At 49.3% G+C, this 25,008-nt stretch overlaps 1 protein-coding gene across 4 annotated transcripts in view; it reads left to right on the top strand.

Annotated features, from left to right (window-relative positions):
- Nucleotides 1-17,282, top strand: part of SH3BP4 (SH3 domain binding protein 4) — a 38,996-nt gene extending 21,714 nt beyond the window's left edge. For 3 of the 4 annotated variants that reach the window (XM_074910639.1, XM_074910638.1, XM_074910641.1), the window contains 4 exons: nucleotides 1,920-2,129; nucleotides 4,538-6,900; nucleotides 14,296-14,484; nucleotides 14,722-17,282. In XM_074910639.1, the coding sequence (XP_074766740.1) occupies nucleotides 2,012-2,129; nucleotides 4,538-6,900; nucleotides 14,296-14,484; nucleotides 14,722-14,946 (2,895 nt within the window). In that variant the 5' untranslated portion in view covers nucleotides 1,920-2,011 and the 3' untranslated portion in view covers nucleotides 14,947-17,282. Of the gene's footprint in view, nucleotides 1-42; nucleotides 82-1,919; nucleotides 2,130-4,537; nucleotides 6,901-14,295; nucleotides 14,485-14,721 lie in introns of those variants that run through there. The other variant, XM_074910642.1, reaches the window with a different exon arrangement.
- The last annotated feature ends 7,726 nt before the right edge of the window (nucleotides 17,283-25,008 follow it).

The raw sequence follows: 25,008 nt of genomic DNA, 5'->3' as shown, positions 1-25,008 counted from the left end.
TGGAAAACGTGCAATCCCAAACAGCGCCTCGCATTCATGAGAAACAACAGCCTGCTCATCGTGATGGTGCTTTGCAAAGGGGTGAGCTGGATGGGTGGTGAACCGTACTAGCTAACGAGAACATCTTTCCTCCCTTCGTTGTTTCCAAATGACTGCTTATTGCTTTTTCTTGCTGCTGACGGCAGCTGCAAGTACCCTGTTTTACCTGGCCCAGCTCTGATAAGGACAGTCTTGACTCAAAGCCTGGTTTCTCTGTATTTAATGCCTGCCAAGACCTCTCCCCTTGGAGTGCTCCCAGCAGAATCCAAAACAATGCTCTTCTCAAAGAAAAAAGTGTTTGCACACAAGTTCTCCCTTCCCTTTTCTGGCTGGAGTCTGGTGCATCCCTTCCAGCTAACTGCATTCCCAGCATACCGGCCCAGGGGATAGCTTGGGAAGCATTTCAGGCAGGCTGGAGTATCTCCTGCTCAGGCTCTCCCCTGCAAATTTCCTCTTACTGCGTTCCAGAAAAGGGCACTGAATCCTTCAGGGCTTGCTGTTTCTCCTCGCTGTGCCCATTGGAGAGACACCCGCCGATTTAATAACAGCCAGCTGCAGCAAAAGCATTCGGCGCTTGTCTTCATGTTTTCATCAGCTCCATATTCCCACATGAGGAATTTGGTTTTGGGGGTTATTTTCTGCTTGATCTATTTTTCAAGCAGAGGGAGCAAAAAAAACAGTGTGAGAGGGGGAGAAAGGAAAAACAGTGTTAGGAGCAGATGAAAAGCCCTTTGGGCGCGAGACTAAAGCTAGGGATTTGGATATAACTTTTAATTGTGCAGGGCTTTATTTTTAGGAGCTGTTGGTGCTTTGCAGCCAGGCTGGAGTTTTGTGGCGGGTTTGCAGGGAGCAGGATGTAGGGATGTCTGGATGGATTCTGGATGGCAGGATTTACCAGGATGTCAGTACGTCGGACCACATACCTGCTCCCTGGTGCAAACCTGGCTCTGTGCTCCAGCCTTGTGTTCAGCTAGCAGAGAGGCACCAGACTTGCCTGCTCGCCCACATGCTCCTGGCCTTTCTGGCCACCCTCCAGGCTCTAGAGGACACAGGTGACACCAGAAGCAGTCTTACCAGTGCTTGCATCAGCCGCTACGTTGGTGGTTGAAGTGCTGATATATTCTGCAGGCAATGGGAAATTGGGTTAATTTTTCTCTTGGCTCTGGTATCCTGATGCAGCTGCTCTTCCACAAGGTTTCTGGAAGTGTTTCTGCAAACATTTCTGAAAAAGAAAAGAGAAAAACCTCTTTATTTTTATTTTTTGCTCGAGTGAAGCAGGGCAGTTGGTGGAAGAAGGGATGTTTCTGTGCTTGGTCCTTGCCTGGTTGGCTGGGCGAGGGGAGGGATGCAGGGAGCAAGTGGGAAGAGCCAGTCCCCATCTCAGGAGATTGTGGTGCTGTGGTGGGAGAGAGCGATGGCCAGGTTGAACACGCAAAAAGCCCGGTCCTGTGAGCCCTCCACGCTCACTAACCACTGCCCTGGGCTCCAACAGCATCTGCGTGCTTGATGGTTTTATAAATATGTATTATAGCAATGTGCAAATGCCCTGAAAGCTCTTTATGAAATGGGGAGAAGGACCAATGTATGAGCCTGGGAGCAACATATCCCTAAATAACTCTTAAAGGCAAGTGGGCTGCTTTGTACAGGGTTGAGGCCAGATGTCGCACCGTCCTCGCTATCCAAAATGCTCGGTGATTTGTAGGCAGTGCTATGCTTACTAGGAGCACCCTAGTTATCTTTGATGATGCTTTAAGGAAAACATGAGGATGTTCTGTATTGTTCTCCGCAGGCACAGGTTGTGGTGCCATCGGCGGCGCATGGGTGGCGTGGTGGGACCTGGAGCCTTTGCTAACATGCTGGCGTTTGTTTCTTTCTCCCAGGTGACGCTGGGGTCTCCATAGCCAGCTTTGCTCGTGGAGAGGCCATGGCCACCTAGCGCTCCCCAGGACCACGGGGGTCGGCTGGGCCAGAGATGGCAGCACAGAGGATCCGGGCGGCCAACTCGGGCGGCCTGCCGCGGTGCAAGTCGGAAGGGACCCTCATCGACCTTGGCGAGGGCTTCACCGAGACCAGCCTCTGCGATGTCAAAGGTGCGGGGGCACGGGATGGGCCGGGATGATCCCCCCCTCCTCGGTTAGGTGCATCTTCTCACCCCTGGGGTGCAGGAGGAAGGGTTGGTTAGTAATTAACAGACAGCAGCTGATGGGGAAGAGCAAGCACTGATGGGTGTGGACCTGACACAAGGAGAGGCAGCAGCTGAGAGGTGACAGCAACAAGGAGGTTTGCAAGGGTTTGTTTTCCCCTTCCCGAGAGCTGGGAGCTTGCAGGTTGTTTGAGTAATCCTTTTTCTTCCTTTTATTGCTTTTTCTTTAGCTCTATTTACCTTACCCAGCATAAAAGCTGTGTTCAGGTGAGAGGGGAATTACTGTTCCCCTGGCAGAAATGGATCCCAAGAAATAACTCCAGGTGGAAGTTAGCATGTGCCAAGGGCCTTTAAAAAATAAACACGCACAAAAGCGATTGTTTTTGCAGGCCTAGCAAGAAGACACCCGAACATCAAACACTCTCGCTGCAAATTAGGTTGTTTTTAATTTGAAAGTAGGAATTACTCATATTCTCCAAGGGGTTTGCTGGTATCAGCACATCCCTGTTAACCCTGCCGCTGTGCCGGCTCCATGCACAGCTTGGGGAGGACACCCCATCTGATCCAAAGGGATGGGGAGACCAAAAATGCCCCATCCTGCAGACAGCTCTGGCTGTGATGCTGTAGTTAACGGTGGCTTCCTACCAGGGCAGCAGAACAGTTTCAGTACAGTCTTTATATAATAGTTTTATGCTGAATAAATGCCCTCATGGCTTTACCTACCTGCTGGTGGAGGAAGTGGATTAACAATGAGTTGTTTAGGATGTGTACAAACTTCGCTTAATATTTGAGCCCCAGCATATTTTCAAAGACTTTTCTTTCACTCATCTGTGTCTTCCCTTACTTTGTAGTTTCTCTGTTCAAGAAGTGCTGCCAGCCTACAGCTAGTGACCGCAGGCATGCATAATCTGATCTGCCATCCCTTTGTCTCTGGGATTTTAGGGGCTTCCTGTGTTTCTTAAATTCCCCTTTTCCCTCCAGAGAGTTTACGAGCCTCCTGAAGCAGGTGCTGTTCCAGTTCTCTTGCAGTTCCCTGTTCGTAAAAATCCAGCTCTCCTTGTTTTCATATGTCTGCCTAGCGAGATAACACATATTTGAATGTTGATGTAACATCACCTGTAGCTTGTTTCTAGTGCTTTTCACAGAAATAGGTCCTAAAAGTGAGAGCAAAACCAATAAGTATGGTGACAGTGTATCTGCAGGCTTGACCCAGCTGTTTTTCTTGTAATTGGGATCCGCTTGGCAAAATTACTTTCAGCTGACACCGCTGAAAGGGAGATTGAAGATGCTGCTAGGACCACAGCAGCACTGCAGGAGGGCGATACTGTGCTTCTGTCTGAGGGTTCAAACTACACGAGCTTCTTCAGGAACGGAGTTAGTTTTTGTTGAGAAGCTTTGAAATATAGGTGCTATGTAGAAGGAGCACTATGTAAAAGCGCTGGGTTTTTTGGCTGGTGTGATGTGAAAAGGTAGGTGTATGATGTGCCTTTAGTTGTTTCTTACACAGACGTGTTTCACATATGCAAGAGAGGGGTTGTGGCAGAATGAGAGCACTTTTAGCCTGTGCTGAATATTATCTTGGGTTTATGTTACCTTGGGTTATCGTACAATCTCTTTGAAGGGAAGGCATTTGCCAGCAGCAGGCAGATAACTATTTGCATGGAGAGTGCAACGGTAGTGCTAAAGAGCCAGTGGCCAAAGACCTGGAGATACTGCTGAGCAAACTGGTAGGATAATTCCCTTGCAGCAATTGTTGAGAACCCCCCCTAATTAACTTCTGTTATCTTAACTGTGAACACTTTAGGGGGTGCCTGCCATTCTAGCATGTACCCATAGGAACTTAGCGCCCAACACCCCAGGTGAAAAGGACAGCTGATAAGAAGCGACTCCACTTGCTTAAAACTCCCTCCAACACATCATCTTGTGCATCACTTATCAGGGGGATTAGCGAGGCTGTGGGATGCTGGTGCCTCGTACAGGAGCAGCTGTATGGGGCCCTACATCAAGGGGACGCTTGTTGCTAAGGCACTTGACTGCATCAGGAGGATAACAGGTTACTGCTGCTCCTGTCTCTGCTCCCTCTGCTCTTCCCAGCTGTGTCAGTGGCCATCTCTTTAGATCACAGACCCTTTGGGGAAGAGGAAGGTGAACATATCAGAAGTAGCAGAGGGAGAAGTTTTGTTTAAAATTTTTAGGGCGGAGTGGGAGGAAGTACCTGCGTGCTTGAGAGGTTATAAAGCTACCTTACTTCACAGCTTACAGTAGCACCATTTGTTGACCTGAAATAAATGATTGCAGTAAGTTGTGACTCTCTTGTGGATTGCTTACAGTGATGTTTTCTTCTTGGCTTTGCAGTGCCTTCTCCTAGTGCCTTGCTGGTTGACAATCCCACGTCCTTTGGAAATGCGAAGGAAGTAATAGCAATCAGAGATTACTGTCCAACTAATTTCACCACCTTGAAGTTCTCTAAGGGGGACCACCTTTATGTCTTAGACACGTCAGGAGGTGAGTGGTGGTATGCTCACAACACCACGGAAATGGGTTACATCCCTTCCTCCTATGTCCAGCCTGTGAACTACCGCAACTCTTCCTTAACGGACAGCGGGATGATAGATAATCTACTGGAGAGCCCTGACGAGGGGGTCAAGGAGTTAGACCTGCTGGGAGAATGGACTGACACGAAAAGGAACTCTGCAAAAACCTACAATAACAACCCGTTCTTGAATGGAGTCCAGACAAACCCATTTCTGAATGGCAACTTGCAAACAGCGCCCAGCTCAGACAAAGAGTCTGACTCTAACGTCGCCGTTGACTTGCTGCTCTTTGACACAGCAGCTCCTACTTCAGCGGTTTCCAGTTCAGCCACTAATAGCAGCTTGGGTAACATTTTTGATGAGTTTCCATCCACAAACAGGCTGGATCTGGAACAGCCTGTGAAAAGGGACAATCCCTTCTTCAGAAGTAAACGCTCCTACAGTTTGTCTGAACTGTCCGTTCTTCAGGCCAAGTCAGATGCTCCAGCATCATCGGGTTTCTTCAGTGGTTTGAAGTCTCCCACCCCTGAGCAGTTCCAGAGCCGGGAAGATTTTAGGACAGCATGGCTGAACCACAGGAAGCTGGCTCGGTCTTGCCATGACTTGGATTTGCTTGGTCAAAATCCTGGCTGGGGTCAGACACAACCAGTGGAGACCAACATTGTCTGCAAGCTGGATAGCTCTGGTGGGGCTGTTCAGCTTCCAGACACCAACATCAGCATCCACGTGCCAGAGGGTCACGTGTGCCCTGGGGAAACGCAGCAGATCTCCATGAAAGCGATGCTGGATCCACCACTGGAACTGAACAGTGACAAGTGCAGCACCATCAGCCCGGTCCTGCAGATCAAACTCAGCAACATGGAGGTGAAAACCTTCATCATTCTGGAGATGAAGGTGTCAGCAGAGGTCAAGAACGATGTCATGAGCAAGAGTTTGGTAGGACTGCAGTGCCTGCGGAGTGACATGAAAGAGGGGCCATATGTGCCAATGCAGCTGAGCTATTCATATGGGGACACGATCCAGGTGCAGCTGGAGAACCTGGAGCCTTGCATGTACATCGCAGCCGTAGCCCAGGGGCAGAACATCCTCTACCCTTACACCGTTTGGGATTACATCAGCAAGAAGATCACGGTTGGCGTCTACGGCCCAAAACACATTCACCCTTCCTTTAAAACCGTTGTGGCCGTGTTTGGGCATGAATGTGCACCCAAGACTCTCCTGGTGAACGAGGTCACAAGGCAGTCCCACGGCCCGGCTCCTGTTGCACTCCAGCTCTGGGGAAAGCATCAGTTTGCTCTGTCCCATCCTCAAGACCTCAAGCTCTGCATGTTCTCCAACATGACCAACTACGAGGTGAAAGCTAGTGAGCAAGCCAAAATTGTGCGGGGCTTCCAGATGAAACTGGGCAAGGTCAGCCGCCTTATCTTCCCCATTGCATCCCACGACCCTAATGAGCTCTCAGACTTCACACTAAGGATACAGGTCAAGGATGACAAAGATGCCATTTTGACCCAATTCTGCGTCCAGACGCCACAGCCACCTCCGAAAAGTGCCATCAAACCAGTGGGGCAGAGGCGGTTCCTCAAGAAGAATGAGGTTGGAAAGATCATCCTTTCACCTCTGGCTGCCACCGCCAAGTATCCAGTTTTTCAAGACCGGCCAGTGTTGAGCTTGAAGTATGGCAAGCTGCTGAAGACAGTGGTGAGGCAAAGCAAGAACCACTATTTGCTGGAGTACAAGAAAGGAGATGTCATAGCCCTCCTCAGTGAGGAGAAGATCAGGTTAAAAGGACAGCTGTGGACCAAGGAGTGGTATATTGGCTACTACCAGGGAAAAATAGGCCTTGTGCACACCAAAAACGTGCTGGTGGTTGGGAAGGTCAAGCCCAGCTACTTCTCTGGGCCAGATCTCACCACCAGCTTGTTGCTCGAGCAGATCCTGAGACCCTGCAAGTTCTTGACCTACATCTATGCCTCTGTGAGGACTCTGCTCATGGAAAACCTCAGCAGCTGGCGGTCCTTTGCTGATGCTCTGGGGTACTTGAACCTTCCGCTCACATTCTTCTGCCGAGCAGAGTTGGACAGTGAGCCGGAGCGAGTGGCCTCCGTCTTGGAAAAGCTGAAGGAAGACTGTAACAACACTGAGAACAAGGAGAGGAAATCTTTCCAGAAGGAGCTGATGACGGTGAGTCTGAGGTCTGACAAGGGGATCCTTAAGTCCCTGCTGTGCAGAGTGGTTAGGGTGAATGGGAGGTGGAATTTCCCTAATTCAGTCTGTAGAAAATGAAGTTCATCTTTAAGGTCTTCTGCAGGCTGCTCGGCGCAGCGAGGAGGAAGTTCAGCCCTGCAGTTGTACGTGCTGGTGGGCTCCTGGTTTAATGGGATCACGGCCATAAATGAGGGACATGCTGGGTGAAATGCCACGGTTCCATGTTGTGTGAGGGCTGCCAACACACTTACTTTGGAAGGTAGCTAATCTGAAGCCTCTCAAGATCAAGGTGATTTTGGTCCAGTGTTTTCATGGCACTTGATGGGTCCCTGCAGCTGGGTATATAAGTTTCATTTTTCCGTGATGCACGCTTTGAGTGGTTAGCAGAGAGCTGCTGGTCTTCTCAAGCCTAGTGTCAAACCATACATTACTGAAAGCAATACTGATGTAAAACTGGAAAAAAGGCAAGAAACACAAAAGCTTTTCATTCCTATATGGAGCAGGGTAGGTGAGCCGCTTTTCAGGTCATGTGCTTTTGCATCAGTGATGTCAAAGCACACTGGAGAGGGATTTTGCATCTGCTGTGAAGAAGGATGCTATGCCTTCATGAAACAACCTCAAATTCTCCTATAATAATGTCAGGTTATGTCTGCCCCATCTCTCTTTGAATGGCAGCAAAAACAAGGGCACCTCTGTGCTGGGTTGCTTTACATCCAACTGTGGATCGTGTTTGCAAATTGAAATGCATGGCTTGCTTCTGTCCTGAAAGGCATTTGAGGAAGTGCTGCCTGCAAGTATTTCTAGGATGACGTTAGGAAGTCTCTTATGAGAAATCATCTTCGTGATCGTTTCTGGCATTTCATAGGAGGTGAGCCAAAGAAAACACAGGACTAAATGTCTGGAAGAGATTTGCAGCTCTGGCCTCTTAACAGGCTCTCCCGCAGAAGCAGGATAACCGAGTTACAGCAAATCATGTAGTTTAAAATGCCAATTGAATTAAGGAATAGCGACAGCTTCACTTGGCGATGATGGGTGCAGGCAGCAGCATGCAAAATGAAATTACGAGTAGGCAGCCTGGGTAAAGAGGACTGAAGCCAAATGAAGTATTTCATTTCCCAAACTCCCTTTAGTAAGAAGGGGGAAATTTGAGGAGTGAGTATAAGGTGTAAGGTGTTATGAAGAGTATGGAGCCTTTTGTTACTCATGGAAATATTGTCCAGCGAGTTCCTGGTGCCTGGTACCACTTTGTGGCCTGTGGGGCAGTGTTCTAGCTTTTGACTTTCAGGTGCCAGATCATGCCACCAATGCTGCTTCTGTTGAGGGATTCTTCTGGCCATCATCCGCAGTTGTCTCTCTTCTTTCTGGGGCCATCCAGGAAGAGAAAATACCCACCATGGTAGCCAAAGCTGGTGTCTAGCCCTGTGGTTCTCTCAAGGGAGGGTTTGCATCTTGAAGCCTGGGTGAATGATGGGATGGGATAGAATCTGTGCTCCTCTCACTGGATGCTTCCAAGGGCCTTATGCTGTTTGTCTTACTGCTTTGCAAACCTGTAAGTGTTTCTTTTATTTATTCCCTTTTGTCTCCAGGGATCCCAGACAGTCTGTAGGTCATGGAAAATCTATGCCAGACCTCAGTGGGGAGACAAAGGGAAGGATAAGGCTCTTTGGATACTCAGGGAGCAGCTAACTCAAGGGGAAGGCCATAAGGCAGGAAAACATCACACTTCCCAAGGGATCCCTGGAGTGCAGAGTCCCAGAGCAAGTTTTATTTCCCTTGTTTGAACGGAGGCTAATCCCAAGCACTGGCTCTGTTTCCTAGTATTTGTGAGTCTGAGCCTGTTGATAAAGCATGAGCTCCCTTCCTGGTGGAAGATAATTCTTCTTCTAAACTCCTTGCTGCTGTCAAATCCTTCTTAGCTTATGGAGAAATTAGATTGAGCCTGTTCTTAAAAAAAAAAAAAAGTTTCAGGGGATGACAATGGAGCAGTAATGTATTATGTTGTGTTTAAATCTGATTTTATTTGTAACAAATGGACTTGCTTTCTGGCGTCTGCTGGCAAGAAGAACCGGTTGGATTAAGTGCTGATCTGGCCGTTTCATCTTAAAGTTGGTTGTCTCCTCTCAAAGGGACTGTGAAGGGAGAAATAGTAAGCAGTCTTATCTGACTTCAGCGTTGAATACACAAAATTGCAATGGCAGAGCCATGCACCAGCAGCCAAGCATGGGAAAAGCCTGGTCATGATGACTAGTTAATAAGTAATCTGCATTTAATTATTATTTTTCTAAACTAGCACTAGCAAGTGGTGTGTGAAGGTAACTGGGGGAATGTTGCTCAGAAGTTAGTCATCACATCAGAAAGAGAAACCTACCTCTCTGCCCATCAAAAGCAGGCACAGGTAGTCTTGCTAAAAAAGCCTAAGCACAGATACAGGAAGACCTCGTTGAAGCTGGGCCACCGGTACCTGGCCATGCAGTGGCTGCACTACCTGCTCCTTGGGAGCTGGGGTTATACTTGTCAAGGGACACAGCATTTCTCCCTTTCTCTGGATTTTTAAGATGGTGTTTTTATAGGGATTCGCATTTATCATCCTTTCCAATAGACGCTGCCTTTGGGAAAAACATGGGCCTTCTGGGAATGCCGCTGGGTGTGTCAGCAGAGAGCTGTGGAAACTACGAACTTTTTCTTCTCCAGGCTCTTCTAAAGATCATACAGAAGATGATGATGGGATTTTTTTTCCCCATTGTTTCCTATCATTCGTTCTGACTGGAGGTGTCTGCATGCTGCCTTTCTTCTACAAAAATATACTGCCTGTAGACCCCAAAGAGCTGCTGATGAGCTCAAGCAGTCTTTAATGTTCTCCAGGGTGTCCATCGCTTGGCCCAGACCATGCCAGCCCAAGGTTGCTCATGTCAGCCCCCTCTTGCTCCTCCATCCCAAAGCAATCTTCTGGCTAATGGTAGTCCCTGTGCTGAATTTGGGTCCAGAGGGAAAGCCTCATTCCTGCCCTTCTTCTGTATTCATGGGAACAAATCTCCACCGCATGCACAGACTCTGAACATTTCTCCCCTAAGGAACCACGCTGTGCCATGCTGAAGTTGGTGGGGCTGTTTTCTATACGGCATGGCTTGTCTTTGCATGACCAAGTTGCTTGTGGCACAGGAGGAGGAGTTGCTTGCCGGCTTCCAGCACTTTTTCATGTACAACACTTGTAAGCCTTACCCTGTGCCCCTATCAATTAGCAGAAGGCTGCAGAAATGCAACCGATGTCTTTCAGCTGTTGTAGTCTGAAAGGCTCCTTGCTCCATGGACAGTATAAACCAATGCACTTTTATTTTCTGGGGCTGGCAGGAAATCTTTACTGCCTTCCTGTCCCTGGTGCAGCAGCTGCAGATCCTGTGTTCTTGCTCCCATGCAGTTTTGCTCTTGGGGGAAAAACAAAGCTGCCTGTGGTTGCTTTCATGGTACCCTCCCCAAACTACCTGGGAGTGTGGCTGATGGCACTTGGTGTCATTTCAGAAGTGATGCCTTAAGCACCCTGAGACCCAGCTGGTCACCATGTTCAGGGAAGTTGTCCCACAGAGCCTGTGCCTGGCTGTTAGGTAAAAACAAAGTAATTCATATTTAAGATGGAGTGTGGCTCGGTATTTTAAATGTGTATGACTGGTGTTTTTGGCGCTGCTTACAGCAGCGAGTAAAAGGTGTTTAATGCTTAAAGCAAGTGTTATTTTGGGGAGTGCTTGTACAGAGCCAACTTGTTTGGGTCAAAAACCTGACCTCTATCCTAGAAAGGGTGATGGAACCTGTGCATGAGCATCCTCTCACCCAGTGGGTCTCACTGACCCCTTGGGGTCACACAGGGCTCTTCTCCCCACGTTTGAGGAGGTCCCAGGCAGGAGCTGTGGCATGGTGCCACCCTGGGCACGTCACCTGCCTGCCCTGCCTGCCACACTCGGGTTGCATCCCTGTCCCTGCATCGGTTTGTGGGACACTAAATATTACTGCTTACAGTAACCACATCTCCGCTTCCCCCACTGATGTCTCAGGGGGGTGACTAATGCATGATAACACTTGGACTCCCTGCAGTGCTTTCCAATTTAAATGCTATTTTAAGAAAATATCATGAATTTTAAAAGTCCGTTTCCATAACAGCTTCCTTGTGGGTCGTGCACTGTGCTTGGTGGGCACATGTAAACTTGGTGATGCTTTCCACTCCTGGGGCAAAAGAGTTTTTACTCCTTTAGTTTGGCTAAAGATGGGAAAGAAACAAGTCCCTCCCCAGCTCAGCTGGCTCCTCTGAAGCACATCGGAGTCATGGCTGGACTGCGGGGCGCTGCATATGTGTGTGTGGGAGAGCAAGCAGGGCTGGAGGACCATGAAGGTTGTGGTGAGGGGCACAGGCAGGGGTGGCTGTGCATCTGCAGGTGGTCTTTGGGGTTGCGTGTTCATTCTGGCTCGGCTCACTTTCTTCCAGATGCTGGTTTCCATCATTAAAGGATGAGAAATGGGATTCTGCACTTCAGAGCTGGGATGCAAATTCAGCCTCCCCTGGATGTCTTTTAAGTAGAGGTGCTTTTGCGCCACTTTGAACTGGGATTTGAATATCAAACCATCTCCTTTGCTGTGTGCTAGTCTGGTGGAGTAGGCTTGGAGCCACTCTGAGGTTAATGAATGCTTTGGAGGGTGCTGGCAAGGCACAGCCCAGGTCACGCCTCAGCAGGAAGCACGGCTGGGCACTGAGGGATGGAGACACCGTGGGTGTACCCAGCTCTCCAGTGAGACTTGTGCTGGGTGAGGGAGGAGGATGGAAAGAAATTGGAGTGTAATCCCAAAAGCACCTGCTGGAGGATTAAGTCTGTTGTGAGCCCTTCTAATCCTGGCTGGGCAGTCAGGGCTTCCAGGGGAGCCCTGTGTCCACCCACCTTTCATGTATCTCTATGTCAGAGGGAGTGAGTCCTGCCCAGGCCGGAAAAAAAAATGTGTTGCTGTTACACTCCCCCTTTGGCTGTGACATTAGTGGCTGTGTGTCCTTCTTGCACCCCATCCCCACCTGGCTTTGGTGCTGTCCCTATCTCCCATCACCTCTGCCCACTCTCCTGTGTTTTCCCCAGCCCGTAATGTGTGTGTTGAGCCTCCTCAGCTCAAATCACCAGCACAGGAACAGGAAGTAGGTGGTTCTGAGGCCCTCAGTAGGTTTCAGAGTTAATGTGCTGCATGGCAGGGAGCAATCCACGTCTTCCAAAGCTGCTGCTTTGAGTGATTATACAGGTTTCAATTATATGGCCCTCCCAGCTGCTTTACTTGATGCTGTTTTCTTGTTTACTTGGAGGAACAGGAGAATCCATCTCCTGCAGCTCTATCTGTTTTAACCCCTGTGGCGTGCTTTGCTCCCGCTGCCTCTGACCTTCTCGGCCTCCAACAAGAGATGAGAGTGGCTCATTTAGCCTGCTTTGCTAAATACCAATTGTTTTGGGAACTGGACATAGGCAATTAAGCGGAAAGGCAGGTTTGAGGATGCTAAATCTGCCCATCCTTTGGACCATCTGAATCCCAAATCCTCCACCTGCAGAGAGGGTGGTGAATCTGTGGGCTGGGTGATAATGTAACTTTGCTGGAGAGGAGGTGGTTATGGCACAGGTGTGAGATCTAAATGCTTCTTGGTGCCCTTTTTAAAAAAAACAAACCACTAGTACTCTTTTAAATGTATTTTCTTTGCTTAACAAGAGGGTTTATTACTTCCCTCCTAGTACAGGAAACCAGTCTAAGCACTTTGGAGGAGCAAACAAATGCTGGTCTGCAGCTGTAATTAGATTCGAGCCCAGCTTTAAGCTGGAAACAGATAAGGGGAAAATCAACATGCATTTGCTTTTCAAATTGCTGGAGTGGTTTCAGATGTTTCCATCTTCCCCCAACTGTCCCTGTGAAATTGCCTATGTGAGGATTAACCCTTCTTCTGCCCCAGAGCCAAACCAGCTGGGGTTTGCTCAGACCCCCATGACAGGAGAGGATGTCAGGACCCGTGGCAGCACAAAGCAGAAGGATTCTGGCTGCATGAGAACCACCACATCCACGGTGTCTGTAATAACCAGACCCGCACTGTTGTGAAGGTGTGGGTGATGTTCCCGATGGGGACGCGTGTGCCAGTGTGGTTCCTTGGGTGCTCACTGGTGTTCAGCATCCCTTGGGGGGCTGTCTCCTGCATCCATGAGCTGTGATTCGCCTTTACTGAAGTGATTACCCCTATTGAAACAGTGACCCCTTCGCATTTGCCCATCCTGGAGCCACCATCCTGATTCTGCTGGTGTCACACAGGAAAACAAGAGGGTACTTGGCAAACTATAGTCTGTGGCCTGTTTGCTTGATTTCTGTGTTTTAAAAAGGGGATGCCTGTTTCATAATATAAAGCACCTTTCCTGTAGCCATTTGAGGTTTGGGGTGGGATTTGCCCAGGGACTGGGGTTGTTGCTGAGGCTGTTGTGGTCCACGGGCTCTGGCAGAGGTTGGGGGAGCCCTGGTGAGCAGGATGGTGATTCTGTCGCTCAGATACTGTCCTCTGATAATTGCCACTCAAACCCTTCCTTTCCTGGGCTGCATTGTGGGTTTTCTCCTATTGTAGCTTGCTTTCCACTGAGCAGATATTAATGTGATTTGCTACCTGAAGACAGGAGCTGCTCTGTCACTTTTTCCTGCCTAAGTTGTTGCTAGCTGGAAAACAGTGACTGCTGCAGTTCCTTTTCCCCACTTCTTCAAAACCATTTGTAGAAAATCTCAGCTTTATGTCAATAAATGATGTTGAAGGAGGAGGTTTCTGCACTGGCACAGGAAGGCAGAGGGGTGGTGAGAAAAGCAAGAACATCCCAAGCTAAGCGATGGTCCTGTAGTGCTGTCAACTGGCCCTTTGCTGGGTCTCACCTCAGCCCATCTCCTCCCGAGGTTGATGTCTGTCTCCCATCTCAAAATGCTCTGGTTGGCCCATACCCACCTGTCTGTGCTCCTCAGGGCTCATGGAGGCAAGCTGCACAGACTGTGCTGGATTAGTTACCTTGATTAAAGGCATCTGTTCATCTCAACCCCTGGGATGCTTTAAACTGCTTATATTTGTGCCTGAACATCTTGAAGGGTTGCCTGGAAAATAAGGCTGTTGGCCAGCCCAGGCTGTGCAAGCCTCGAACGGGGGTAGGGTGCTTAATTTAATTAATGGGATTCCTCTTCTGTTGAGCCCGGTGGCCTGATTTCAACAGCTGTTGCTAGAAAGGGTGTTGGGAGGATTTTTAGGGTGGCTTCTCGAGGGACTTCCCTGCACGATCCCCTGGGTCACCTGTCCTCTACCTCCTGCCTTGACTTTCTTGTTTGGTTTTCACCGCCGTCCTTCAGGCCCTGCTGAAAATGGACTGCCAGGGGCTGGTCGTCCGGCTCATCCAGGACTTTGTGCTGCTGACCACGGCTGTGGAGGTGGCCCAGCGCTGGAGGGAGCTTGCCGAGAAGCTTGCCAAAGTCTCCAAGCAGCAGATGGATGCCTACGAGGCCCCGCACCGGGACAAGATGGGGACGGTGGACAGCGAGGTGAGAGTGGACAGGTCTTGGTCTCTGTGGGTCCTCTAGGGTCACAGATCTCCAGAGCATGTTCTTCTGGAGCACCCTTGGGGGATAAAAGGGATTTGGGTGTGCTGGGGAAATTTGGGGGTGTTTTTTCCCAGGAATATGCTTATTCTGGGATGGGGGTGTGTTGGGGATGGCATCACTTGCTCACCAGCCATCCAGCCTGACTCAGCTCTGATCTCCTCTGCCCCCTCGCTACAGGCCATGTGGAAGCCAGCATATGACTTCCTTCTCACCTGGAGCAGCCAGATGGGCGACAGCTACCGTGATGTGATCCAGGAGCTGCACACTGGCCTGGACAAGATGAAGAACCCCATCACCAAACGCTGGAAGCATCTCACCGGCACCCTGATCCTTGTCAACTCCTTGGACATCCTGCGGGCAGCTGCCTTCAGCCCACAAGACCACGAGGATTTTGCCATCTAGCTCCTGCCGTGAAGTTTTTGTCCACATCTCGTTTGCTGGGGTTTTTTTCTGTGCTTTTTTTTCCCCTCTTTTTTTAAGTAGTTGACTTTAAAAAGAAGTGGAGGTTGCTCTCCTTGGGTTTTAAGAGGCCAAAGTTTGCAAGTTCTCCACCAGGACTGGAAATCATCAAGAGTCATCCCTCCTTGATAGGAAGGCATTCAGAAGGGGATGGCTTTTCATACGGCATTGATACCAGTTAAACTATTTCTTACTAAAAAACTTTGAAGGGGGAAAGAGGGTGGGGAGGGAATCACAAAAGAGGTCACATTTTCTAGGCATTTGCAAATAAAAGTCTAATTTTTGTAATAAGCAGTAAAGGTTGTAAGCACTTTGGAGGGAAGTTGTGACTGTTTTTTACATTGTAGAAACTGCTTTTAAATTATCATTTTTGAGATGAACGTTAGTCATGTAAATATGTATTTTAAGAGGAAGCACAGTAAATGCCCTCCCCCACCACCACGGTCAGGCTTTGACAGACTCTCAGATGTGACTGTAAAACACCGTATGAACTCGGGATGTCCTCAGCCCCACAAGCATCTTACACCAAAAAGGAGGGTGTTGGGTTTTTTTTTAATTCAGAGGCCCTGTGACCTGTTTAGTTGATTTTTGTTTTATTTTTGTGTCTCTGCAAACATGCATTTTCTCATTCGTGGGCAGGGAGGTCTCGTTGCCTGTTTTCAGATGCGTGGGTACCATTTTTAAACCAGGAGAAGTGGCTGCTGTCCCTCATGCTTCATCCCACCCAGGTGCTGCAGGACATCTCTGGAAGAAGCCGGAGGTTTGGGGCTCAGCAGAGACCTCCTTGGGAGATGGACCAGGAGGGTGGTGAGAGTGGCTCACCCTGCCGTGACAGCAAACTCCAGATGCTCCTGCTCTGGGGAGGAGGCAGGACAAGGAGAGGGAATTGTTGCCATCCATATACCCCTTTACACACGCAAAAAAAGAAGGAGGAAAAAACAAAATGTTTCTCTTAATTTGAAATTCAAGCTCGCTGGAGGTGTTCCAGATGCACTACGCAACTGAACGCTCATTGCCATTGATTTCAGAGGGCTTTGAGTGGGACTCTTCAAGGCTCCTAAAGTCCAGTTTAACTTGTAAATAGTCTTTGCTATAAACCTGGTGCCAACAAGCTAATTATTTGCGGCACCATGTGCACGTATTTTTTCCCCATTTGTTTTACAACCACGTCTTTTGAATGATCCTCCCTCCTCTTTCCACTCCCCAACTTTCAAATATTTTACATGGGAGGGAAATATTTTTGCACAGAAAGGTTATTTTAAGTGCAAAGTCTTCTTGTAGTGGAACGCTGCTACAGTGGAAAGATTAGTTGTTAAAGGATGCTTTTCTTTCAGGTTAATCCCCCAAAAGAAAACAAAGAATGGGAAAGGCATCCGACAGATTGTTTCAGCATGACGGCCTCAGGAGGGAACAGTCTCCTTTTCTTTTCCCAAAATCATCTCCCCAGAAACGATTACTCTCAATGGACCCCACAAGAAGTAAAAAGCACCTTAAATTTCTCCTCAGGGGCTTTAAGGAGTTTCCTATGCAACTTACAGCACAGAGAGAAGGTCTGTCAGAGCCAAGCCCACTATCTGTCCCCTTTCCCTAGGGCACCCTAAAAGCACATTTTTACCTGCACAAACAGCAATCTCCATTGCAATAAGGAATACCTCCTGCCAGAGTGTGTGTGCAGGCAGAGGGATGGTTTTCTCCTGGGGTTTTACCCAAATCTCAGCTTTCACCATTCTCCTGACAAGGTCTGGAGCTCTTCAGAACGGCTGCTCTGTGGACCCCTTGAGCCTCCTGTGTTTCAGGGATGTCCCTGAATAATTTCAGCTTTTTTTTTTTTTTTTTTTTTTTAAACTTCCCCCCGCCTTGTTTTTTCTATCTACCTCAGGTACTCCGTATACCCAGCTTAACATTTCAGCAGCAGCCTAAAACCTGCCGTGCTCAGCTCATCAATGGCATGCACCCTCCATGGGAGCACAGCCAGCACGTTTTGGGGCCAGTGGGGTGACTGCTGCATTCATTTGTCCTTGTCCTCAGTCCAAAATTTAGTCCCTCCTCACGTGCTAGGACTGGGCATACATCCTTTGGATGCCTTCTGTCTGCTAAATGTCAAGCTCTTCTCCAAAACTACTGCCTGGGCTTTTCGTTACCACCCATTGTTCAGTAACTGGTTAATGTACTTAACATTTAATGTTCCTGTTTGGGTGTTTGTTTTTTTTTTAAAAAAAAAGTTTTTGGAAAAAAAAAAATTATTATTAAAGCTGTTACTATTCCAGTGCTCCCGAGTAGATGTCATCTACTGTTGTCTCTTCATCTCAAAGCAGCTTTGATGCGTGGGATTAATTTAGTGGGTTTTCCACTATGTGAATGATGTGTTTCTTGCAGCACATTTCCACACGTAGAGCCAGTAGTCCTCTGGGGCTGATCTCAATCCAACCCTCCTCCATGCCTTATCACCTGTACTCTCTGGGGGAAAGTCACTGGATATGATCTGTCCTCTAAAGATGCTTCTTGTGTTCAAGCACTACATAAGAAACTTTCTGAAGCGAGAAAATACTCCATTTTGGCACAGAGATGTTTTTCTGGTTGTTTTCTGAATGAAGAAAAACGTCCTTGTATGGAGCCAAGGCAGCTGAGGTGCTCCTGATAGGAATTGAGTTCAGATTACAAGCCACGAAAGTAAAATGTTAGGTATTGGGCTGTGGCTTCAGTTTGGCAAGGGTGAAGAGATGCGATGGTTCCATTTCATCCTTAGCACAAATGCATCTTGTGGTCCCTCATGGTGAGGCACACCTGGGCTGCTAAGCCAGGACTGCTGTGTCTCGCAGGTCATGAGGAGGATGTTGCACACAAGGATGTGCTTGGAGCTTGCTTGGCACCCGTTGCTCCATCTGTTGCCTGTCTTTCTTTTCTCTCATTTCCAATAACTAGCAAGTTTCCACTGGTAAGGTTTCTTAACTCAGCTGCCCTGTCCTTACTTGTTTCCTTTCCTCTGTGAAATTGGCCAGTGCCAGTAACCTGTCAGTGTGGCTGTGGTTATGTTGGGAGCTTCACAATGTAACATGGTGTGAAAACCCACCCTCCAGCCTGGTGGAGGATGCCTGGTGAGAAAGCAAAAGGTGTGTGAAATGGTGTCCCACTGGTGGTCTGCTGTAGTGTTTTTTGAATTATTTCTGAATTATTTACATAAAGGTTTGGTTTCTGCTGGGGTTATCGGTCCCCTCCTGGTGGCCTTGGCACTGTGGGTTCCTCCCTGGGGTGATGCCCCACCACAGATGCCTCACCGTGTGCTGACTCACTCCTACACGGTCTAGGCAAGAAGGGCACCAGCCATCTGCTTTGAGCAGTTCCCCATTAGCTGCTTCACTGTGGACTGACTCCCTCTAATATTTCAACTTCGAAATGATTTCGGTTTTTTTCCTCAGGTCAATCAAGGGAACAAACTGCTTCAGTGCAGGTCACCTTGGAAATGCGTTTGCACCATTTTTTACTCCAGCCATCAAAACTGAATGATCATCTTGCATCAGTTTAGTTCAGCACTAAATGATTGAAGAAGATATGTCTGAAGGGGCAGGGAAAGAAAAGTCACCTCTGGGTTATCAGTGTCTTTACAGAAAAGCTGCTGTATCTATGATTTTTGCTTTGTCCTCGCCAGCTCTCAGTGTCCAGATGACCATTGCAGTATGTAATGAAAACTAGTCTATGATTAAAGACCCTGGAGGTCTCTGGGCATCTGTTTTCACCTCTAGAAATCCCTGCTGAAAATCAATTGCTTTGCTTCCTTCTCAGCTCTTAATTAAATGCTCATTGTGGATTATCTGCTTTCAGGACACCCCTATCTTGCAACGTGAGGAGCTGGTCATGACTGCTTAGAGGAGAGGAGTTGGCTAAAAGGTTGCTCTTAGGTTTTCCTCTTGTTGGCAGGTTTCTTTTGCCACCAAAACCCCATCCTTCCCAGGGCTGTCCCCTGTGCCCACCCTCCTCTGATGGCTGTATCCTTCGTGCCCGGTGGAGGCACGATGGTTTGCTCTGTGGAAAAAAGTGGTAGAAAACACCTTCTTCAAGGATCGTGATGCATCACTTGGCGTTCTGCCCTGGGTGCTGGGCTTCCCTGGCTCAGTCCTCTTCCAGGTTTGGGTTTGATTCCTCGTCTGCTGGACCCTTATATCCATCTCAATAACCCAAACCAGCTTGATCAGGCCTGTTCTTTCATAAAATGTGGGCTTGGGTGACTGTAAAGTATCGGAGATAGTGATCATCCCTGGCAATGTAACCCCCAATGTGCATTTGTGGCCTGACCCGCTCATGCCTCCCATCGAAAACCCTCTTTTTTGGGTAACAGGCTTTACATGAAGCATCTCCTGGGGCTTGCCTCTTCTCAACTCAGGAGGCTTGATCCATCAGTGAAATTCAGGGACTACCAAGCAACAAATGACACATCTGGGCTGTTTTATTTTAATGGGGGGGGGGGGGGGAGCAGAATATTAAGGCATGTTTTTCCCAAAGGCTGTGTGCAGGGGAGCCTAGACAAAAGAGGAACAAACTTGTGGGGCAGTCAGTTCTGCAAGGAGTGACTGACTGCTTGATTTGAGTTTGGGGGACCCTCATGTCCTACATGAAAAGGAAGGAGCCTCTAGCTGGGGAGATGAATGTGTTAATTTTTTTGCTGTTTAGTACTTGTTTGATGTCAGAAGCACCACTGGTTGTGGTTTCCCCTTCCTTCCCCTGACCAGGACCGAATCCATCCTGCAGCATCCCTCGTGGCATGCTGAAATCATCTTGGGCCCACTCCTCCAAGGAGTTCAGACAAACCATTTGTGGCCAAAACTCAAAGGATGGCCCTACTGTCTCTTCAGCAGCCTCTGGAAGATAAACGGAGCTTGGGTTCCTGCCCTGATTTGATTAACCCCCCACCGAATGTTAATTAAAGCTTCCAGCAGATGCTTTGCAAAGTCTTGTCAGGCACAAAGAGAGTCGCTGGGATGCAGTCTGGTCCCTCACTGGGAGAGACTGATGAGCCAGAGAGGGATGCTTGGTAACAGATGCAGCCTGCTTGGATATGCCCCAGCAAAGGGAGGATCATGCCCCCCCCCCACCCCGATAATCTAGGCTGGTAGCATTTCGAGGAAGACATTTGCTCCATTTGTTCAGGCTGGCTTTTGAAGATGGGTCACACGATGAGATAAGCCAGCCAATATCTGCCTGGGGAGGATTTAGGATTTGCTGATGCCTGAATAGCCTGTGCTGATGACTTGCTTTTATCATCCTAAGCAATCAGATCTGGCATATGAAACCCTTCACCCATCCTTAATAGAAAGGGAATTGATGCTGGGAGCACTTGCTAGTACCTGTCAAAGCAGAATTGCACAACAGCAGCTTTTTTTGTGACGGTTTTGATCTGGAGAAGAGGAGGCTGAGGGGAGACCTCATTGCCCTCTACAGCTCCCTGAAAAGAGGTTGCAGAGAGCTGGGGATGAGTCTCTTGAACCAAGGAACAAGTGACAGGACAAGAGGGAATGTCCTCAAGCTGCGCCAGGGCAGGGTCAGACTGGCTCTTAGGAAGCATTTCTTCCCAGAAGGGGTTGTTGGGCGTTGGAATGGGCTGCCCAGGGCAGGGGGGGGAGTCCCCATCCCTGGAGGGGTTGAAGAGTCGGGTTGACCCAGCGCTGAGGGATCTGGTGGAGTTGGGAACGGTCAGTGTGAGGTTCATGGTTGGACTGGAGGAGCTTCAAGCTCTTTTCCAACTGAGATGATTCTGTGATTCTGTGGTTAGAGTGAGATGTGAACCCCACCATAGGCAGGGCGGGAGTTTGCTCTGGGAAAGATGAGCTCAGAGACAGCATCACCTCTCCCAGAAAGACCGGCATCCTCGGACAGTGAGGAAATGTTTGCGGGTGGAGGTTTCATCTTCTCTTTCCCTTGTAAGACTGGTTCAAGCCCAGCAGCCTGCATCACCAGCAGCAGCGGCGTTGTGGAATGAGCCCAGCTGCCACATGGGTTTAACCTGGCTCACTGAGCTTAAATTCTAAAGCCAGAGCAGTTCCCTCACTCTCTGGGTTCAGCAGGGCACATTCCTGGCCAGGGAGGGGAAGCCTGTCCTGCATTTTGTGCCTAGTTCACTTTGGCAATTGCTTTTCCCCAGGTTTCATCACGCCCACCTATAAATAACTCCTAAAAACACCTCTGTAGGTGATAATTAATTGGAGAGGAGCTGCGTGGCTGTGCCAACTAAAAGTACCTGGCTTGCTGGTGTCAGGTCCCCTCCATCCTCGGGCAGTGCTGGGGACAGGAGCTGGCTGACGGGCAGCGTGTCACGGGATGGGACGTCTCCAGTGTCAAGTGCCAGGCCCACTGGGATGCTGCCTGGGTGTCTGCAGGGATGCTGCAAGTACAGCTCTGGAGAATATGGCAGGGTCCAAGGCATGTCACGGGGCAACCTCAGCTGCTTCCTGCAAGGACCAGTATTACCCCTGCGCCTCTCCCCAGGCTTTCAGGGAGGAGGGCAGAGCACTGGACCATCGCAGTCATCACACCTGCAATCCCAAAGCAACCTTGTTTGTGGATGTGTGTGGTTTTGGGGTGGGGGTTTTTTGGTTTTTAAATGAGGCTGGTGCTGCTCCTGGCAGGTCAGCATCCCTCATCCACACTCCTACGGGAAGCAGGCACACACACTGCACTTGCTCATCTCAATCTGTCAGTGCTTTCCCACAGTGGTAAACAAAGCTGAAAGGGAAAGGTTTGGGAGCTCCTCTGTGAAACCCCCAAACTGGAGTATTTACTTCTGAAAAAGCTACCCAAAAGACATATTTTTTTAAAAAAATAAATAGTTGCAGGTTTGAGTGTGTGAGCATCCAAGGGAGAATGCACAGGGCAAAGCAGCACCAGGACCCATCTGTGGGTGTCCTGGCCCCAGGGATCCCTACACAGGGGGAGGAGGAGGGAGTGCTCATTTGCAGGTCGCTGCCATTTCTTGCTCTGTCCTTGAATAACGATCATATTTAACTTATCAGCATGTCTTGCAAAGTGGCAAGCCCCCCTCTGAGTGCTGTGTCCCTGTGGGCCAAGGGTCTTCTTGGACCCACACATCTGGGAGGTGGAGAAGCCTGAGAGCTGCCTGGAGCTCCCATGGCAGTGGAAAAAGCTCACTGTTGCCCTCAGGGACAGGAGGGCTGGGGTGAGGCTGCAGAAACCCTGTGGCTGCAGAAAAATGTCAGCAATTCCTGTAATTTCCCGTGGTCTGAATGGTGGGAAGCAGAAAGAGATGCCTACAGGATCCTCCCACTGGAGCCAGGGTTGCTCTGTCCCCCAGGACACACCCATCACCCAGCCAAGGAGTCTCTCGACCATGTTTTGCAGCCAGGAGGGTCCAAGGGTCACCAGAAGAGCCACTAGCAGCACGGGCTTGCACTGCTTTTTTTCTCCCAGCATTACTGTTGCAAGCCTGGATATTAAAATCCAAGCAAAATAAAAGAAACAAAGTCCCTGACTGGGAGTGGAAAGTAGCTCTGCTCTCCTTTCATAGCTCTGAAGGGGTGCTATGCGAGGACTCTGTGGTGCTGAGAAGCTGCTGGAGACAGGAGGTGTTTGTACCTCCTTTCTCCAAGGGCAGCAAAGGGATTTTGACTGCTGTCTTTTGGCAGGTGTTTAAAAGCAGAGATTGGAAGGGTTTGCTGGAAAAGCTCAGGCTGCAGTGCCTGGAACCCTGGGGTGTTGCGGGCCCTGTGCAGCTCAGGGACAGGAGCAATGGCTGGTCCTGCCTCAGTTCCCCCTTCTGGGGATGACCCAGTTTCAGCTCTGTTGCTTAGAAATACATTGTGGCTGGTGATTTCGCCTTCTCCCAGTAAGGGAAGCAGGGGCTTGAGGCTCTCTGCCCTGCTTAAGGGGCAGCATGGCTCTATATGGAACCAAATTATGGGGCAATAAGAGGGGACAGCATCCCCAGCAAAACTCTTCCTGTGGGAAGGGTTGGGAAAGCTGTTGCGGTGATGCTGCAGCCCGTTCGGCTCCCTCCTCTGCACCAAAGCTGCTTGTCCCATGCAGTTTGGCTCCTAATTCACTCTGCAAATCATCTCTGGGCAGCAGGGTCCGTATTCCCGGAGCACAGGGGGTAAACAGGTTGTTACCAACTTCCCCCAACTCACCTGGGCTGGCTTGGTGGGGAATGATGGCCTGGTTCTTTCTCCCTGCCGTTAGCAATATTGGAGTGTCCTCTGCTGGGCACAGTGTGTTGTCCAGTCCCAGGCCTGCATGTCCCTGAAGGCCCCTCTCTCCTTTCTCTGGTGAGCCAAGGGAAAATAAAGAGCAGGACTAACTAGTCGAGGCTAAGGAGAGCAAGGGATACCTGGCTTCTGCTGCTGCTTTGCTTTGGCTAGTAAAGATCTTGACAAAATTAAATGAAAGCCATGGGATGGGCATTTTGATTCTTTCACCCTTTCTCACAGCTCATTTTTTTCACCTACACAAGGTTTTGAGTTTTGGAAAAAAACCCAAACCAAACAGCTGCAATCAGGACTTTTTTTCTTTTTTTTTTTTTTTTTTTAATTCTGTTCATCCGATATGAAATTAAGGGGTTTTTCTCTTGTCCATGCAGAGAAAGTCACTGGATCGATCCAGAGCCTCTTCACAGCAGTTTACTTCTCTGTAAGGGCATTTTAAAGTGTTTTTTTGCATCAGACAGCTGCTGGAAGCCAGTCCCATGCTCAGAGATGACTGAAACCACTGCTGTTGGTGGTGTGATGGGCACTGCGAGGTCTCACTGGCTCTCGTTTTCCGAGGCACAGGCACTCTGCTGTCACCTGGCTCCAGTTGAGACTGTGGGGACAGCCAGAGCTGTCACTTCATGAACAGGAGGAGCCACAAAAGCTGCATTTTAAACACAAGTCAGCTCTTACGCACCATGGGGACTTTCTGTATGTCTCAAAGTGGAGTTTCATTCTGTTTACCAGGGGCAGGAGGAGGGGAGAGAAAGGTACAGGATGAAAAGCGACAGTCGTCATCAGTCCTGGATGGGTTGCAAGTGGAGTGCATGCCCATGAGAATCAGGCTCTGCAACGGGGACAGGCTGAGGAGGAAAGGGACTGTCTTCTTGAACTTAACACCTTTTTCAAACAGCAGTACAAAATAACAGCAGTAACAAAATAACTCATCAGAACACCTGTGCTGCCATAATGTATGCAGATGCCCCAGGCTTTCGGAGCCCTGAAATTTAACTAATCATTACAGAATCACACAGTCATCTCAGTTGGAAAAGACCTTGAAGCTCCTCCAGTCCAACCATGACCCTCACACTGACCGTTCCCAACTCCACCAGATCCCTCAGCACTGGGTCAACCCGACTCTTCAACCCCTCCAGGGATGGGGACTCCCCCCCTGCCCTGGGCAGCCCATTCCAACCCCCAACAACCCCTTCTGGGAAGAAATGCTTCCTAAGAGCCAGTCTGACCCTGCCCTGGCGCAGCTTGAGGCCATTCCCTCTTGTCCTGGCGCTTGTTCCTTGGTTCAAGAGACTCATCCCCCCTCTCTGCACCCTCCTTTCAGGGAGCTGTAGAGGGCGATGAGGTCTCCCCTCAGCCTCCTCTTCTCCAGACTAAACCCCCCCAGTTCCCTCAGCCGCTCCCCGTACGACCTGTGCTCCAGACCCTGCACCAGCTCCGTTGCCCTTCTCTGGACACGCTCGAGTCATCAATGGCCTTTTTGGAGTGAGGGGCCCAAAACTGAACCCAGTCATCGAGGTGCGGCCTCACCAGCGTAATGTTAAATGTTACAGGTCTTTTCTGTCTTGTTCCATACGCAGTAGTGGGGCCTGTGGCAGCATCAGGATGTAACCTCTCAGCATGGAACAAGTCACCAAGCAGTGAGACAGTAATGTTTGAGAAATGGCCTTTGTGATTGAGGTGGCTTTCACACCATGGGGTACTGAATCTTCCCCTTCTCCAGCTCTCTCTCCATGATGGAGTAAGGGTCCAGCCCTGTATCTCTCAGCTCAGAAAACACAAGAGCCATTATTGTTAGTAT

Source organism: Athene noctua, chromosome 7 (genome assembly GCF_965140245.1).
Source record: "Athene noctua chromosome 7, bAthNoc1.hap1.1, whole genome shotgun sequence".
In the NCBI taxonomy this organism is placed as follows: Eukaryota; Metazoa; Chordata; class Aves; order Strigiformes; family Strigidae; genus Athene; species Athene noctua.
The sequence above is the reverse complement of the archived record's forward strand: the minus strand, read 5'-3'. Positions and strand labels throughout refer to the sequence as shown.